The sequence below is a fragment of the Triticum urartu genome, chromosome 1A, assembly GCF_056163025.1.
Source record: "Triticum urartu cultivar PI428250 chromosome 1A, HENAU_Tu73, whole genome shotgun sequence".
In the NCBI taxonomy this organism is placed as follows: Eukaryota; Viridiplantae; Streptophyta; class Magnoliopsida; order Poales; family Poaceae; genus Triticum; species Triticum urartu.
The window spans coordinates 198,521,069-198,536,288 of NC_141873.1; the positions used below are offsets into that span (position 1 = coordinate 198,521,069).

Here is a 15,220-nt window from a genome sequence, read left to right on the forward strand (position 1 = left end):
AAGTAGGAAACTAGGAATGATGGCATGCTGAGACCTTTGTCACGCCATCTTGATTGGGTTATTTTCTATGTGCTAGAAGTTCTTTGGCCCTTGCATGTGTCCTTTCTCAAAATTAGTTTTCAAGAAATTATACATTGGAACCCTTTTTTTCTCTCCACAAAACTGATTGCAATTAGCATGGTGTGGTATGGACATCTAATTCTAAGTTTCTTTCTGACATGTTCATGCTAGGTACTATGGATATCTGATGATGGTATTCCTGATTTAGGCGGCACATATGAAGGAGATACATGCTTTGCTGATGAAGTGAGAAGCCCTCTTTTGCTGTCTTAAGACTGCCTGGTTTTTTACGCTGTCCTTTTTTTTGCTGCTTGACTTAAATATGAGCTTATTTTGCAGGTCATACAACCTGCACTAACATATCCTGGCGCTTATAGGAGGATTTCTGTTGAGCTTAAGGTAAGCCCCTAATGCATTTGCCTGGACATCATAGAATGTAATAAGCTCATCCTGAAAACAGTAGGTGGGGTTCCTACTGTGCTATATTAATAAACTCTAAATATTTATAAAGCTCAAAATGGTCCAATGGAGAGCCCCAAACGAAAGAAGCAAAACTACTGGCGTTCTAGGAAAGAGATAATATGTAGCCTAAGGGTGTCTTTGACCCTATAGACTAGCAGAGATAGATCTTGAAATCTATGCTTCCATGATTGGAAGAACTAAGCCTTGAAACTGTTGGTTCCAAATATCCCATGCTGCTAGAGCAAACCGCTGGAAGATGGGAGAGTTGATCTGGCGTCTGGTGTTTGGCCTCTTGCAAATCTGCATCCACATGTGGTTATGTATCTCCTGGTAATTTAGTTACATTTGCACATATTTCTTCTGCAGATTCATCATTTGGCGGTTAATTCTCTCCTTAAGAGTAGTCAAGTGGATGAAATGGAAGGAGGATCTATCGGCAACTTCGAAAATGACATTCCTCCTGGTCCAAATGCCACCGAAACTGACTATAATGACGCCAGCTTGTGTCTACCTGCTTTCCAAGTGCTGAAGCAACTCATTCAAAGATGCATCTCGGATGCAGTGTCTTCTGGAAATGTATTTGCTGATGCGATATTGCAACATCTCTACCGTTGGCTTTGCAGGTTATAATTCGATATGTTTATACTTGAACCTCTTACTAATTGTTTTTCTAATTTTAATATGTTCTTTTTTTACATTCTCATGCCTACATTTTCAGCCCACGATCAAGACTTCATGACCCAGCTCTCCATCGCCTCCTTCATAATGTAAGTTAAATTACTTCTCTGTCAGTCTTTGACTTCTTTTATTGCTACAAGAGTTACAGGTTGCCTGTTATTTGCTAATACATTTGTGGTGTAATTAGTATTTTCCGTAGTGATGAATGCTCTTCTCTATTTCTGTATCATTTGATACCCTGTGGGCATTTGTTTCTTTGCCTGTAAGTTTCCTTACCCTGTCTTTTCTTTTGGGCTGTCAAACTTTATCAGGTCATGAAGAAGGTCTTTGCTCTATTGTTAGCTGAGTTTCGAAAGCTTGGAGCTAATGTTATCTTTGCAAACTTTTCTAAGATAATCATAGATACCGGAAAAGTGGACTTGCCGTCAGCACGTGCATACTGTGATAGCTTGCTGAAAACCTTACAGACAAGGTACTGTTTGACCTCCTGCTGCAGATATGTGTGTCACCTAAGTGAAACTAAGAGCATCGTGTTTTAGGGATCTTTTCGAGTGGATAGAACTGGAACCTTTGCACTATTGGCACTCCTTACTGTTCATGGATCAGGTTTGTATATTTAATTGTGTACGAAGGATGGACTAATTAACTGTTCGTCTTAAGAACACGCTTCCACCTTTGATGTTTCATTTTCTGTTTCCTGTTTCAGTACAACTACGGTGGGATTCAGGCCAAAACACAAAATGTAACATCTGCAGACAGTTCAGACGGTGATGATGATATTGACATTGTGTCAAGCTGGAATATAGCAGAATACTTGCCCAAAGCTACACAGGTCAGACATCTTAAGTCAAAGCCACTTGAAATTAGCATTTCTCTTTGCTGACTGCGGCGTTCTCAATTGTGCATCAAATGTTCAGTAATAGTTCTGCAATTGATAATCAATCACTTGACATTCTTTAAAAATCTCCAGGATCACTTTGTCTTGATCGTATCGGAGTTCCTATATGTTCCATGGAAATACATGAAAGAACAAGTAGCTTGCCGAGCAGCTATGAGGGATGACACCTCATGCACTCCATCTATAACAATCATGGCTGCTGAGAATCTTGAGGGACAGGTCGTTGATTACCTCCGTGGGCAGGTAATTCCAGTATCCTCTGCTCCTATATTATATGTCACTCTGGACATTGGCATTGTCTATAGTGTAATCTAATCCGTAACCACTTAACTGCGTGTTGATTATGCCATGCTGTTTCTGTTTATTGTTCACTTCAGTCAACTTTTGGTGTGGGCATAGATTGACACAAAGAATATATCTTCTGCAATATATTATGTAAGGGTGTCCTAATAACCTTCAAAACTTAGACATGAAATTCTGGAACAAAAAAGATACGTTCTCTGGGAATTTGAACATTAAATCTTGTGATATTTGTCCTTCCAATTACTTTTAGTTTATCATTTCTCAGATTATTTTCATTTATGTTACTCTTAACTTGCCATGAATTTGAAGATGTAAACTGTACACATAGTTAAAGTAAATTGAAGTACATCTAGAATCTTTTTAGCTTTTTATTTTCATTGCGAGGTTTTACTGCTTTAGTAAATTGAACACCTCAGAAATCATGGAAATCGCTCAACCCATTGGTGGTAGTAGGTTTAATTAGCTTGCACGCGCTCATATAGTATGATCTTTACAACATTCAAATGGAATTTTCTAGCCATTTAGTCTACTCTTTTTTGCCCATGAAGGTACACCATACCAACCAGGAATTTACCACCTTTTTTATACCTTGTCAGAATCATCAAACACGACCTCCTCTAATCTTTTTTTTTTGCAGATCGGCACTTATTTTGCGGAAAAGCTTCTCACAATTGTGAGCGATATACTTCTCCATTTCAAAGGAAAAGGCAAGTCTGAATCAGTTGGACCTTCAAATAGTGAACTTGATCCTCACTTACATAAAGGCGGTGCTGCATTGGAGTTCATTAAACATATATGTGCTGTTCTTGCTCTCGATCAGAATGTTCAGCATGATATTCTGGTAATTCTCTATTGAACCATATTCAGCCTGTAAAAACTTCCTTTTGTCTTTAGCAACTTAAAACCGGTATTATGTGTTATCTTCATCTGCTCATCAACTTTGTTCAGTGTCCTACCTGTACTGTTCTTGTGTCACAATCTAGTTGTCAAGTGAAATGCAGTCTAATAGCATGGCTTTCTTTCTTGATTGACGTCTATACTGTACTGTTGTGCACTAGGGTTAAGAAGAGGCTCTTGCCCTGGTGGCAAAATATTAGAACTATTCTTGTAATTCTTGGTTGCTTTATTCCTCATAGGGGCTCCCAACCTTAGTAACAAATTGTAGATCTTATCTCTAATTGTCCTATGGGCCAAGCTGAAAGATACCTTCCTAATTTAATTTAATTGATAGACTACATAATATAGAGATTGGGGATCCCATCCCATAACTGGGAGCTGCCATGGTGGGGCCATGTACGCCGGTGCATAACCGACTATTTTAGTTAGATCTCTTAAATGTAGCACTGCCGCCTCCTAATTTTGAATTATTTACTCCCTCCGTCCGGAAAAGCTTGTCCTTCAAATGGATGTATCTAGCACCAAGTTAGTGCTAGATACATCCATTTGAGGGACAAGCTTGGGACAAGTTTTTTCGGACGGAGGGAGTATTACATGTCTATGAATATTGTGTCGTGTTCTTGTTTAGAGTTAACTCCTTTTTTTTTTTGAAAAGATAGGGGTTTCCCCCCCTGCCCCAGCTTTTATTAAAAAGCAAAGGCGAAACCAGCACGACCAGGACATTGTACAGCGCTCGGCAACAGCCAAAGTAGCTGTCACAGAAAGGTTTTAGCAAACTACCCTATTACAAGGCACTTAGATGAGACCAGCCAACGTCTGGCGCCAAAATAAAGAGGAGTAAGTACAGATAGTTCCGGTCACTTCACACCTCCCAAGCTATTCTAAGCAATTCCCCTCTTCGCCGGCCCAAGAGCCTTAAGCACCGGAGAAGAAGCACACCCTGGGCGTCGGAGCATAAGATCTTCCATTGTCTCGTCAGCCCTCCCGCCAGGCCCATGATGCAGCGAATGCTTCGCCATTTTCGCTCCTGAAATACAAATTCATTGCGCAAAAGCCATAAGCCCCACAAGGTAGCAGATGTGGTAATATTAGCAGCTTCATACTTCTTTTCCTTTTTCCACAAAGGAGACAATGGCAGAAAAGAAGATGGGGCTAAAATACCCATCCCTTTAGCAGTAATGTTCCAGATTTGGCTAGCTACCACACAGTCAAAAAATAAGTGATTAACCGATTCATTCTCCCCACAAAAAACACATGTAGGATCCTCCACATGTCTTCTCTTGGCTAGATTATCTCTAGTCAAGCACTTATTATTATATGCTAGCCAGAGAAAGACATGGATATTAGGTGGGATTTTGATTTTCCAAATAGCATCTTTAATATCAGAAGATATCCCTCCAAAATTAATCATTTTGTAAAAAGATTTTACTGTGTAGACCCCAGAAGGTTCAAGTTTCCATCTACGAAAGTCTGGAGCAGCACCAGGGGTAAAGTTACTAACTATTTCACACAAATCATACCATTTTTCCACAATGATATCATCTACACACCTCCTGAAAGTCAGCTGTAGAGTATTGCCATCCCAAACCTGGGCAAGGGTGGCATCTTGTTGTTGACAAATGTCAAACAGCTCCCATAATCTAGTTTTTAGGGAACATTCCCCAGTCCAAGTATCATGCCAGAAGGCAATGTTCTCACCATTCCCAGGAACCCAGCTAATAATTTTTTTAGCTCCATCAAGGGCCCATGTTAGGCTCTTCCAAAAAGGGGAGCCTAGCCCAGGTTTCCCCCAATAAATATTGGGTTTGTCAGTAGCATATTTGAAACTGATGATTTTCTTCCAATCACTATCTCTACCATCATAAAATCTCCTCCCCCAAGAGGCCAGAAGAGCCATGTTGTACTCTCTAAGGTTAGGAACCCCCAGTCCCCCAAATTCTTTTTTCTGAGCAATCAACCCCCAGCTAGCAAGATGATATTTGTGGGTATCTCCCACATTGCCCCAAAAGAAGTGAGACATTTGTGAAGTAATGGCATCAATGGCCCATTTAGAAAATTTCATAACAGACATCAGGTAAGCAGGGATGCTGGCAATGCAAGTAGTTAAAATAATTAATTTACCCCTGTAGGACAGATGTTTACCCAACCAGCCAGCAATATTTTTAATGATCCGATCAATAATATGCTGAATGTCTTCCCTCGTAAGCTTTTTATAATGAAGAGGCACTCCAAGGTATTTTATTAAAGTTAATTTTCATACCAGAGAGGCTTTCAAAACATGCCAAAATCCATTTCAGGTTCCTGGCACAAGCCATTGAGTTTTGCAAAAATAAAATAGTGTCATCAGCATACTGCAGGCTGATGACACCTCCAGGGATCACCTGAGGTAAGAGACCAGCAATTAGGCCAGCTCTAGCAGCTTTGGATAGCATTTTGGTAAACACATCAGCAACCAAGTTAAAAAGTAAAGGAGAGTGAGGATCACCCTGTTTTAGACCCTTTCCAGTCACAAAATGTGGCCCATTAGTTTCATTGATTTTGACTTGAAAGGTTCCTTGATACAGGGTACTAAATACCCAATTAACCCATTTGTTCCCAAAGCTCCTAGAAAGGAGCATCTCCTTAATGAAATCCCAATTGACCCTATCATAAGCTTTCTCATAGTCCAACTTAAGGATTAGCCCACTCCCTCCAGACCTGTGAACCTCATGTATCACTTCATGAGCCATCACAACACTTCCCAAAATGGACCTCCCTTTGATGAAGGCAGTCAGGTTGGAGGAGATTAGCTTGTCACATAAAGGAGAGACTCTAGTAGTCATAGCTTTAGAAAAGATCTTAACGGCACAATTACTAAGGCTAATAGGCCTAAAGTTTTTCATCTCCCTGGCTAAAGGAGTTTTGGGGATGAGGGTAATAAGGGCAAAGTTGAGTCTGTAAATATCCAGAGTACCAGCTTCAAAATCTCTGACCATCCACATGAAGTCATTTTTGATGATATCCCAAAAAGTTTGGTAGAACAGAAAGGAAAGACCATCAGGGCCAAGGGCCCCACAGGCATATGAGCTCTTGATAGCTTGTCTAATTTCCTCTTCAGAAAAAGGTTTTTCTAAATTATCTCTATCGATTTCAGAAACCTTCTCATCATCTTCCCAGAAATCAGGCTCAAGGAGTATGTCAGGTTTAGATTCAAAAGCAAAAAGATTCTTATAAAAATCAGTGGCCACTTTCAGCATGTCAGCAGTAGAAGTCACTACCCCATTGGGGCCATCCAGCTCAGCAAGGTGGTTTTTTCTGTGTCTATGGTTAGCCAAGGCTTGGAGATAAGCATTGTTCCTATCACCTTCCAAGATCTTTCTATCTCTAGATCTCTGCCACAAGGCAGTTTCTTCTTTTTTCCAAATTTCTTCCAATTCTTTCTTAAGATCTCCTAGTCTAGTAGAATCACTAGGGGAGAGGTTTTGTGTCTCAGAAGAGACATCCAGCTTGTCAAGTTCCACAAGGAGGGCTTTCTTCCTATTCTTAATAGCAGCTTCAATGTTAATACTCCATCCCTTAATTTTTTTCCTAAGAACCCTCGATTTGATCATCCAATTTTCCACAGATGAAACATCAGAGGAGACAGATCTCCAGGCATTCTCCACAATCTGATTAAAGTCAGGTTGGGAGAGCCACCATTTTTCAAACCTGAACATCTTAGACCCATCATGTCTCCTCCCCCCAGTATCTAGCACCAAAGGTGCATGGTCACTGCCTACCCTGGGAAGGGTAACCAGGGAAGACATGGGGAAATGAGCATCCCAGTCTATGGAAGAAAAGACTCTATCAAGTACAGCAAAAACTGGGTCCTCCTGATTATTAGACCAAGTAAACTTTCTGTTGGAAATAGAAATTTCCATAAGACCCCATCTATTAATCCAATCATTGAATAACAGAGTACTTTGCTGGTCCACAAGGCCATTGCTTTTCTCCCTACTATCTCTAACTAAGTTGAAATCACCACAAACCAAAACAGGGTAAGAACTGGAGTCAAAGATATCATGCAGCTCAGAGACAAAATCCAATTTGAACTCAGGGTAGGCAGAGCCATAAACAATAACCAAATGCCACAAAAAACCATCACCTTTGTTTTTAATAGTGGTCTTAATAGAAAATCTATTATTGGTAAACCCAATCACATCAAACAAGTCATTTTTCAGGCCAACCAAAATACCTCCAGCAGTTCCTATAGCAGGAAGAAAATGCCAACTAAATTGTTTCTTACCATCCAAGGCTCTAAGGAAATCCTCAGAAATAATTTCTTTCTTAGTTTCTTGAAAACCAATAAAATCAGGGTTAGACTTAGCAATCACATCACAAAGGCATTGAACTTTACCAGGCTTACTTAATCCTCTAATATTCCAATTGAGACCTATCATCAGGGAATCCTAAACGAATGAGACAAGCCACAAGGCTTAACCTTAGTGAGGACAGCAGGAGATTGGTCTGTATTATCAGCAGTGCCAACTGATGCCACAGAGAAATCTCTAGCAGGAGTCCCAACTAACTCTTCCTGAGTCGGATCAATATTCATAGGCAGAGCCAATTCAGGTTCATCATTAGCAAAAGCAATGCAGTTCTTTTGTTCTTTAACTACTAGTTCTTCTATAATTTCATACATAGTATCATTACTTCTACCAATGGCAAGGCCTACCTGAACAGCTTGATTAGCAAGGAGAGTTGAATCAATGGTAGGGAAGGATTTACCTTTGAAAGTTGGAGGAATCTCCAGATTCTTCTTCATCTTATACTGGGCAGCTTTCTTAATTACGTCCACATTCCCATGCAGCCTGGTATCATATTTCTAGGCTTTAATAGGCCCCCACTTTAGGTTCTTGTCTTCTTTGTTCCCACCAGATTGGACTTGGTTCAAAGTCTCCACAGTGAACGTTTAACCAGGGGAGAGAACTCCCACTTCCTCCTCTTCCACACTTTCATCATCATCAGATACAGACATATCCACTGATTTCAGAAAATCCAAGCAATAGCTCATACTACCACTTTGGTTACCATCATCATCTTTTTTGAACCAGGTCTTTTCAGGAGTATAAACCCCATCCATTGTGTCAGTCAGGGTATCCATATCAAGGGAAAACACCTTCCCATCCATACCACCCTCCTCAGCATTCCTCATCTTACTTGAAATGGACTCTAGAATGAAGTTTTCCTGATCATCCCCCTGGCAATCAGGTAGTGTGTTACAGGTTTTTTTCCCAGCAGAAGAACTCTTGACACCCCTGGATGTAAGGTTTGCTTTATCAAGCTCATCAATGGCAATGAGATCATCATCACCATCATTCTTCGGTAGATCATGATGTTCCTGGTTACCATTGCCTTCCTCAAAGTTGTCATCCTCATCCTCATCTTCAATTTCCACCACCGAACCTTTGCCTCCCACCTGCTCAAAGCCTTCTACGGTGAAACCAAGCAGGAATAGCTTCTTCTTCATCTCAATCAATCTCTCGAATGGAATTTTACTAGGGTCTCTGCAAGCAATCTTAATCCTCACATTTTCAAAGAATGTTCTAAACATGCCATTCCAATCAACATCAGTGAGCACCCCAAACATAGATGCTATTTGTGCAAACATTTTCCAAGAGCACCACTTAGGAGGAATCCCTTCAATCAGCACCCATGCCTCAATTAGTTCTCCAAATGGGTCACAAGACCCAGCCCATTCAGTCATTTTGACAGATACATCCTGAGGTAGACTAAAACCATGAAGTTCAATTAAGTCCTCTACTTTCTTCCATGGAGGGAACCTGACCAGAAACTCTTTATTGGATAGCTCTCTAATCTGCCAAGGCCAAGCTCTGGTTTTACAAAATGTAGCAGTCAGAAGACTCCCCAACTTATCTTTGTCCACTTCACCTTTGGTAATGTTAACCACACCACAGTTTTGAAAATTGATCCATTTGGATTCATTTGCCACAGGAACCTCAACATGATTAAAGCCCAGGCCACTAGCACCACTACCAAAGAAAGCTGCAGTGGGCTGAACCCTAGACCAAGCAGAGCAGTTGTTGACATTATGGGATTGTTGGCAGATAAAATAAGCTTTAGGCCTAACACAATTACCCACATAGTGCCCAGGACCACCACAATTAAAGCAGATCATATCCTTGTACCTAGGATCTAGAGGCTGCTCTTTTTCCACTTCATTAACCTGAGACGATTGAACCTGGGAGGAGGTGGCGGTGGATCCAGTGGATCTAGTTGATCGTTGAGGAGGGACAGGATCTTTACCGGGAACAAACGTCTGCTTAGAACCACCAGCACCCAAAACGGGTTTCTGCACCGCTCCCTTGGCTGGACCAGCAACACCAGAAGGGTTAGCACCACGACGGTCAGCCATCTTCGCACCTTGTTTGACCACTTCAGCAAAAGAAAGGGATCCGGGGCCAATCCCTTCCCGGATGAGCTTGATGGTTTTTGGAGTGGGATCAAAAGCACGAAGGGTGGCCGGATAGCAATCAGAGGCTAGGAAAGACCTATTCTCCATGAGATCTTTCCGGATCCAACAGAGGAATCCGGCGGGTTTACCAGTTTTGTGAGATGAAGGGGGTGTGCTATGGAGGCGCCGGGAGGGGGGGGGGAGGGCTGGCCGAAGTGTTCTTCTATTTCTAGGGCTTCGTCAGAGGACAAAAACGCTTTTCTATAACCCGTCTTCTCTTTAACAATACGCCCTCGAAAAGAAGGACCAGCAGTACGTGTGGGGGCAGGAATATCAGATCGCAAAAAGCAATTATCCACACCAATAGCGGCAGCCCGCTGCTTGTTGGCCGGCGGCGAGCCCACCGCGGCACTCGACCTCTTCGTGTGAGACCTTGCTGCAGAGGCAGCAACCACTCGACCTTCAACCTTATCAGACCCCCCATCAAAGTGGGCAACACTTGAACGGATTTTGTGCAGTCTCTCGCGAAATGCAAGCAAACGGGAACGAAAAGTAGGAGGGAGATGTATAGGGGGCAACTCGAAATCACCTGACCAAGGAGGGGCTTCAATGGCGTGCCGCCGCACCCGCGCTTGCTTGGGAGGAATCAGATCTGATGAACCGGAGGCAGCACCCCTGGCGGCAGCTCCTCCGGTGGTATGCTGGCCAGCGCATCCACCCGTGGCGGCCTGATGTTGAGCCGCGAGGGATTCGCCGTCCGGAAGGGCGCCCACCGAGCCGCCTATATTATTATTATTATTATTATTATTATTACTATTACTATTACTATTCTCATCAATATATATATGACAGAGAATGCGAAAGAACTTGTTGAAGTTGGTGCGCGTAAAGGAATTTGCTCCAGAAGCACAGTTCCAAGATCCCTGTGCCTCATTCATCCTTCCAAACGTGATTTGCAGGTATTGCAACTTTGAACCAAACCGCTTTTGTTTCCCCTTGATGTTGTTATGTTAGCGTCACCCTGTCTCTTACAAATAGAGTGATGTTGGCAGCTATTGCAACGATTGCCGGGACCTTGACCTCTGCCGCGACTCGACGCTGCAAGGCCATGAGTGGAGGTGCGCGGTGCCGCAGTGCGGGCAGCCGTACCACCGGGAGGAGATGGAGAACGCGCTGCTGCAGATTGTGCGGCAGCGAGAGAGGCTGTACCACCTGCAGGACCTGGTGTGCGTCCGGTGCAGGCAGGTGAAGGCGGCCCATGTGTCAGAGCAGTGCAACTGTGGAGGGTCGTTCCGGTGCAAGGAGGAGGCGCCGCAGTTCCTTGGCAAGATGCGGGTCTTCCTGAACGTCGCGGTGAGCCAGAAGTTCGAGCTGCTCCAGGATTGCGTCCGATGGATCCTGGAGGTCAGGTGATGCCTGTCGTAGTTCTTCAGTTGACACCTAGTGTAGCATAGTGAATTAGTTACAGTAACTTTTTGTTTGAAGCAACCAACTTGCAGCCGCAAAGAATGTATTTATTACATGAATAACTGTCGGGACAACTAAAATAACTGTTGGCACACTACATCCATGTCGTATAATGAGAAGCATGTCTGTCTGTTTGACATAATTTATATTCCTTAGTATAAAGTTGAGTCATCTATTTTGGAACGGAGGGAGTAGTTTGGTGCCATGAGCCTCCATATTGAACTGCTTCTGACTTATCAGTGAAGCAAAGCCTACAACAAGGGGTAGAAGTAGGGCCCACCACGCGCGGTGAGATTTCTCCATGAGAAATGCTTGACATGCTCATCGACTAAGAGCCTACACTGCAGAGCAGCGATGGACTGATCTTCCTACAAGCTACAAGCCGGCGACGAAGAGAGAAGAGAGCCAGATGACGAGGTCGTCGCTGAGCTGGTGCTCATCTGCCACGCCGCCGACGTGCAGGCGGCAGAGCGGGCACGTCCGGCGGCACAGCGCCAACCACCTGTTGACGCATTGCCGGTGGAAGGCGTGGCCGCACGGCAACCTCCGTATGTCCTCCCCGTCGCGGAACCTCGATATGCACACGCAGCAGCCGCCCGAGTGGTAGTGGTCGTCGTGGTGACCGCAGCCGACCACGCCGCTGGAGCTGTAGCCGGAGAGGGCAGCAGAGAGGAGCGCCACCACGTGCCCCATCGTCGTCACCATCTATCTATCTATCTGAATCAAAATCGTGATGCAGATTACATATAAATGTATGTGCGTGTGCCAAGATTTGCTGCGAGTGGATCAGCATCCAAGATGGACTGCGATGGCTTTTATATAAGGCGAGTGTGTGTGTGTGGAATCATTTTTATTTTCTCTGGATGTTGCATGGAATGATTAGCAAAGGGGGTGATGGAGAAGGCGCACCTAGAAACCCCAGTGCCGTTTCCCTTTCCGTGGACACAAAGCTTGTGCGACGCGAAAGCTAACTAATTGAGCGGCAACGTCGATCATTCGTGTATGTCAGTCTGACCAACCACAAGGTTTCATGAGGTATACTACCTCGTAGGTGCAGCCTTTCTTTTTTTCTTCTTGTTTGCGGGGTATACCTACGTTGATAGGTAGATCGATCAAAAAGCAACCTGAGTAACCTCAAGAACTACACCATGTACGTAGAATTTTAATACTCCTACAGTAATGTTTTTTCCTAAAAAAATATGTTTAGTTAGGGCCTGTATGGGTTCGTCGGCTGTAGCCAACCATATGTGTCGGTCGGCCGAGCTATGCTGCCTGCCTGTTGCTTCATCCGCACAAAAGCAGGGGGGCTTCTCCCATGGCTAAGCAACCCAGGTAACCCGCAAGGGATGGGATTAACCGCAGGAAATGAGTGAGTGGTCAGTGGTTAGGTACACTGACTGGGGCTGGAGGCGGAATGTGGGCGAAGGTGAGCGGTCACTAGCTCTGCCCATAACGTGTCACATCACTCATGTACCAATGGATCATTCTAAGTTTCATGTAACTAGATGACTCGTTGCGCCAATGGCGCAAAGGGCGACAGCAAGCCAAGTATTATGAGAGTGGTAATAGGAAAATTCAGACACAGGTCAAAATAATAAATACTTATGTGGTACATATGCATTATATTCTGTTCATGATTACTGTTTCTCCTGGAGCACTCTATGCTCAATGATAGTGCTATATCCCTTGAGTGGAAGGTGGATGCTGCCAGGTACGACATGCCTCTTCCTTGCTTAGCATATTTGTTGTTGCTGGTGAGTACTCGATGTTTGAAACAGAGAAAGTAGTAAAAACAGATAATTATAAATAAGGGTGGCATTATGCATATTAATAGATCGATGAGGAACAACAACAGAGGTTATATAGGTAAAAGCATAGGTGGTAGCTGTTCAAAAGCAACAGATAGGATCGTCGAAAAACAGAGGAAGGTTTCATCCTATTACAGAGCTTGATTAGTAGTCCTTAGAATGCTACTCCCTCCGTTCGGAATTACTTGTCTCGAAAATGGATGTATCTAGAACTAAAATACGTCTAGATACATCCATTTCTGCGACAAGTAATTTCGAACGGAGGGAGTAGATGATATTTAAATACGACTTCCATTGCTGTCGATGCTTCATATAAAGGCAATGGACAATGAGAACCGGGCGCTGCTTTGTGCTGACCTTGAAATGAAAGGCACAAATGTCTCCTTCATGGATTTTTGCAAGGCGGCGGGGAACTCAGACCAGTTGGTTGTTACGGTGGCTCTCTTGTTGGTTCCTAGCATGATGCGATAATTGGCGTGTAGATCACTGTTTGCAAGCCTGAGTGGCTCCGGCGGTGATCACAATACGTAAATAAGCTAACTCATTCCGCTTTTGCGCTATCAGCACGTGGTTATGTAACAACAATAATAATTGGTGCAAAAAGAGTAAATACTCTTTTGATTAGTATCATGGATATAGTTCAGTAAACAGAAATTGCAAACAAGGTATAACATGCGTAAATATGCAATTTAATTTACATGGTAGAAGAGGGCCCTCTCTGCCATTTAACTGAAAAGAGCTTATGTTTAATTATGATTTCAGTTTAGCTTGGCTTAAACTCCTCCCAGTTGACTCATTCAATATTCAGCATGGGTGATCAAAAGGACTAAATTAAATTAGACCCTACATTGGAAACACGTGCATCACCCGTACATGGTAGAAAATGTCCTCTTTGTCATTTAACTAAAATTAGATTATGTCGACTTGTGGTTTCACCGTTTCAGTTCAAATAGCATACTCCTCGTAGGAGATCAAAATTGAATGGAACTCTATATTGGAAAAACATCAATACAAGAAAGCCCGTCTAGAGCAAGTACACAAAGAAAGTATTTCCAATTTAGTACTTAGAACTTCCTTAATATAATTTATACTCAAAGAAGAAGGTGCCATTAATAGTTCAATGTGCAACAAAGAAATGTAATGATGTCATGAATATGTAGTTTTCTGTATGTATACAGAAGTAAGAAATTCAGATTCATACCTTCTAGTGTTTTGTCAGCACGGTTGGCTCCTCGAGCAAAAGAAATGGATAACAGACAGGATAAGAGAGGAACTTGTGCTTCTCGCAGCATAATATAGCATTATTCTGGAAGCTTTGTCAGCATTCTTTGTAGCGGCAGTAAGCGTACAAACTTGGCGCCAAACATAAGACATGCACACCTATGCACAAAAGTTAAAGGGGTGTTAAACACTTTCAACACTTTATCTATAACAAATATGAACATCAATCTCACCAAACTGGCAGACAACTGATCAGTTGGACATACCAGGGTGTGACCACCAGAAAGAGCATCAATGTCCTTGTCACCCAATCCTATCTGGGTGGAGAACACCTAACTGAGGTGGTCAGATCCTGATACAACAGTAAGTTCATCATGTCAGCCTAGTAATATCCAATGTACACACCATAAAATCCACAGAATAAAATACAGACAAGCATGCTCCGTTAAACCGTGCCTATAGAAGCATCGCAAATAAGGGAATGGTCTAGCATTCATAGGGCGCATCACATAGACCGAGACAGAATTTAAGAATTTTGTAGGTACACCCAAACTTAGAGAATCATGCAAGTTATGGAATTAGATTTGGAATATCAAAACAAATCAAATAATTACTCAATAAGTTTAATTGTGTTCTCTCAAAAACTATGCCAACTACAACATGGTTACATAATTAACACTTGACACCACTATGAATTGCGAATGCCTAAACGATGATATGCTAACACCTTCTACAAGCGTTCTGTCACTTAGTTGGTGCCGAAAATAACAACACAATCAGCCATGTTTATCAAATAGAAGCTATGTGGCTGTGTTGATATAAAAGACGCTGCACAATAGTACCTTGGGTGGCGTCAGGAAGACAGCCTTTCTGGAGGAGGCTCGGGCTTGTCCTGCAAACAAACCATTATAAACATCGGCAACAAACCGTGCGCGCGCGCACACACACACATACAGGGAAATAAAATTGCTGCTCTTCAGTTATTTCCATGTA

The 15,220-nt window shown here is 42.8% G+C and overlaps 3 protein-coding genes across 4 annotated transcripts in view; 1 reads left to right on the top strand and 2 right to left on the bottom strand.

Annotated features, from left to right (window-relative positions):
• Nucleotides 1-11,344, top strand: part of LOC125554015 (DNA polymerase epsilon catalytic subunit A) — a 37,172-nt gene extending 25,828 nt beyond the window's left edge. For both annotated transcript variants that reach the window (XM_087517264.1, XM_048717646.2), the window contains 11 exons: nt 232-306; nt 400-459; nt 889-1,145; nt 1,241-1,289; nt 1,512-1,672; nt 1,740-1,806; nt 1,907-2,032; nt 2,171-2,341; nt 3,039-3,242; nt 10,584-10,690; nt 10,784-11,344. In XM_087517264.1, the coding sequence (XP_087373390.1) occupies nt 232-306; nt 400-459; nt 889-1,145; nt 1,241-1,289; nt 1,512-1,672; nt 1,740-1,806; nt 1,907-2,032; nt 2,171-2,341; nt 3,039-3,242; nt 10,584-10,690; nt 10,784-11,144 (1,638 nt within the window). In that variant the 3' untranslated portion in view covers nt 11,145-11,344. The remainder of the gene's footprint in view (nt 1-231; nt 307-399; nt 460-888; nt 1,146-1,240; nt 1,290-1,511; nt 1,673-1,739; nt 1,807-1,906; nt 2,033-2,170; nt 2,342-3,038; nt 3,243-10,583; nt 10,691-10,783) is intronic.
• LOC147990587 (uncharacterized) lies at nt 8,229-9,455 on the bottom strand. Its single transcript, XM_087517273.1, has one exon. It carries the CDS (start codon nt 9,453-9,455, stop codon nt 8,229-8,231), a length of 1,227 nt encoding a protein of 408 aa, XP_087373399.1.
• A 148-nt stretch (nt 11,345-11,492) lies between the features above and the next one.
• LOC125554036 (putative E3 ubiquitin-protein ligase XERICO) lies at nt 11,493-12,538 on the bottom strand. The gene has a single exon (XM_048717663.2). The coding sequence runs from the start codon at nt 11,901-11,903 to the stop codon at nt 11,574-11,576; it is 330 nt and encodes a 109-aa protein (XP_048573620.1). The 5' UTR covers nt 11,904-12,538; the 3' UTR covers nt 11,493-11,573.
• Between the last annotated feature and the right edge of the window lie 2,682 nt (nt 12,539-15,220).

Bases quoted from the DNA above. Each gene is read 5' to 3' on its own strand.
- LOC147990587 (XM_087517273.1), bottom strand. From the start codon at position 9,455: ATGATCTGCTTTAATTGTGGTGGTCCTGGGCACTATGTGGGTAATTGT.
- LOC125554036 (XM_048717663.2), bottom strand. From the start codon at position 11,903: ATGGTGACGACGATGGGGCACGTGGTGGCGCTCCTCTCTGCTGCCCTC.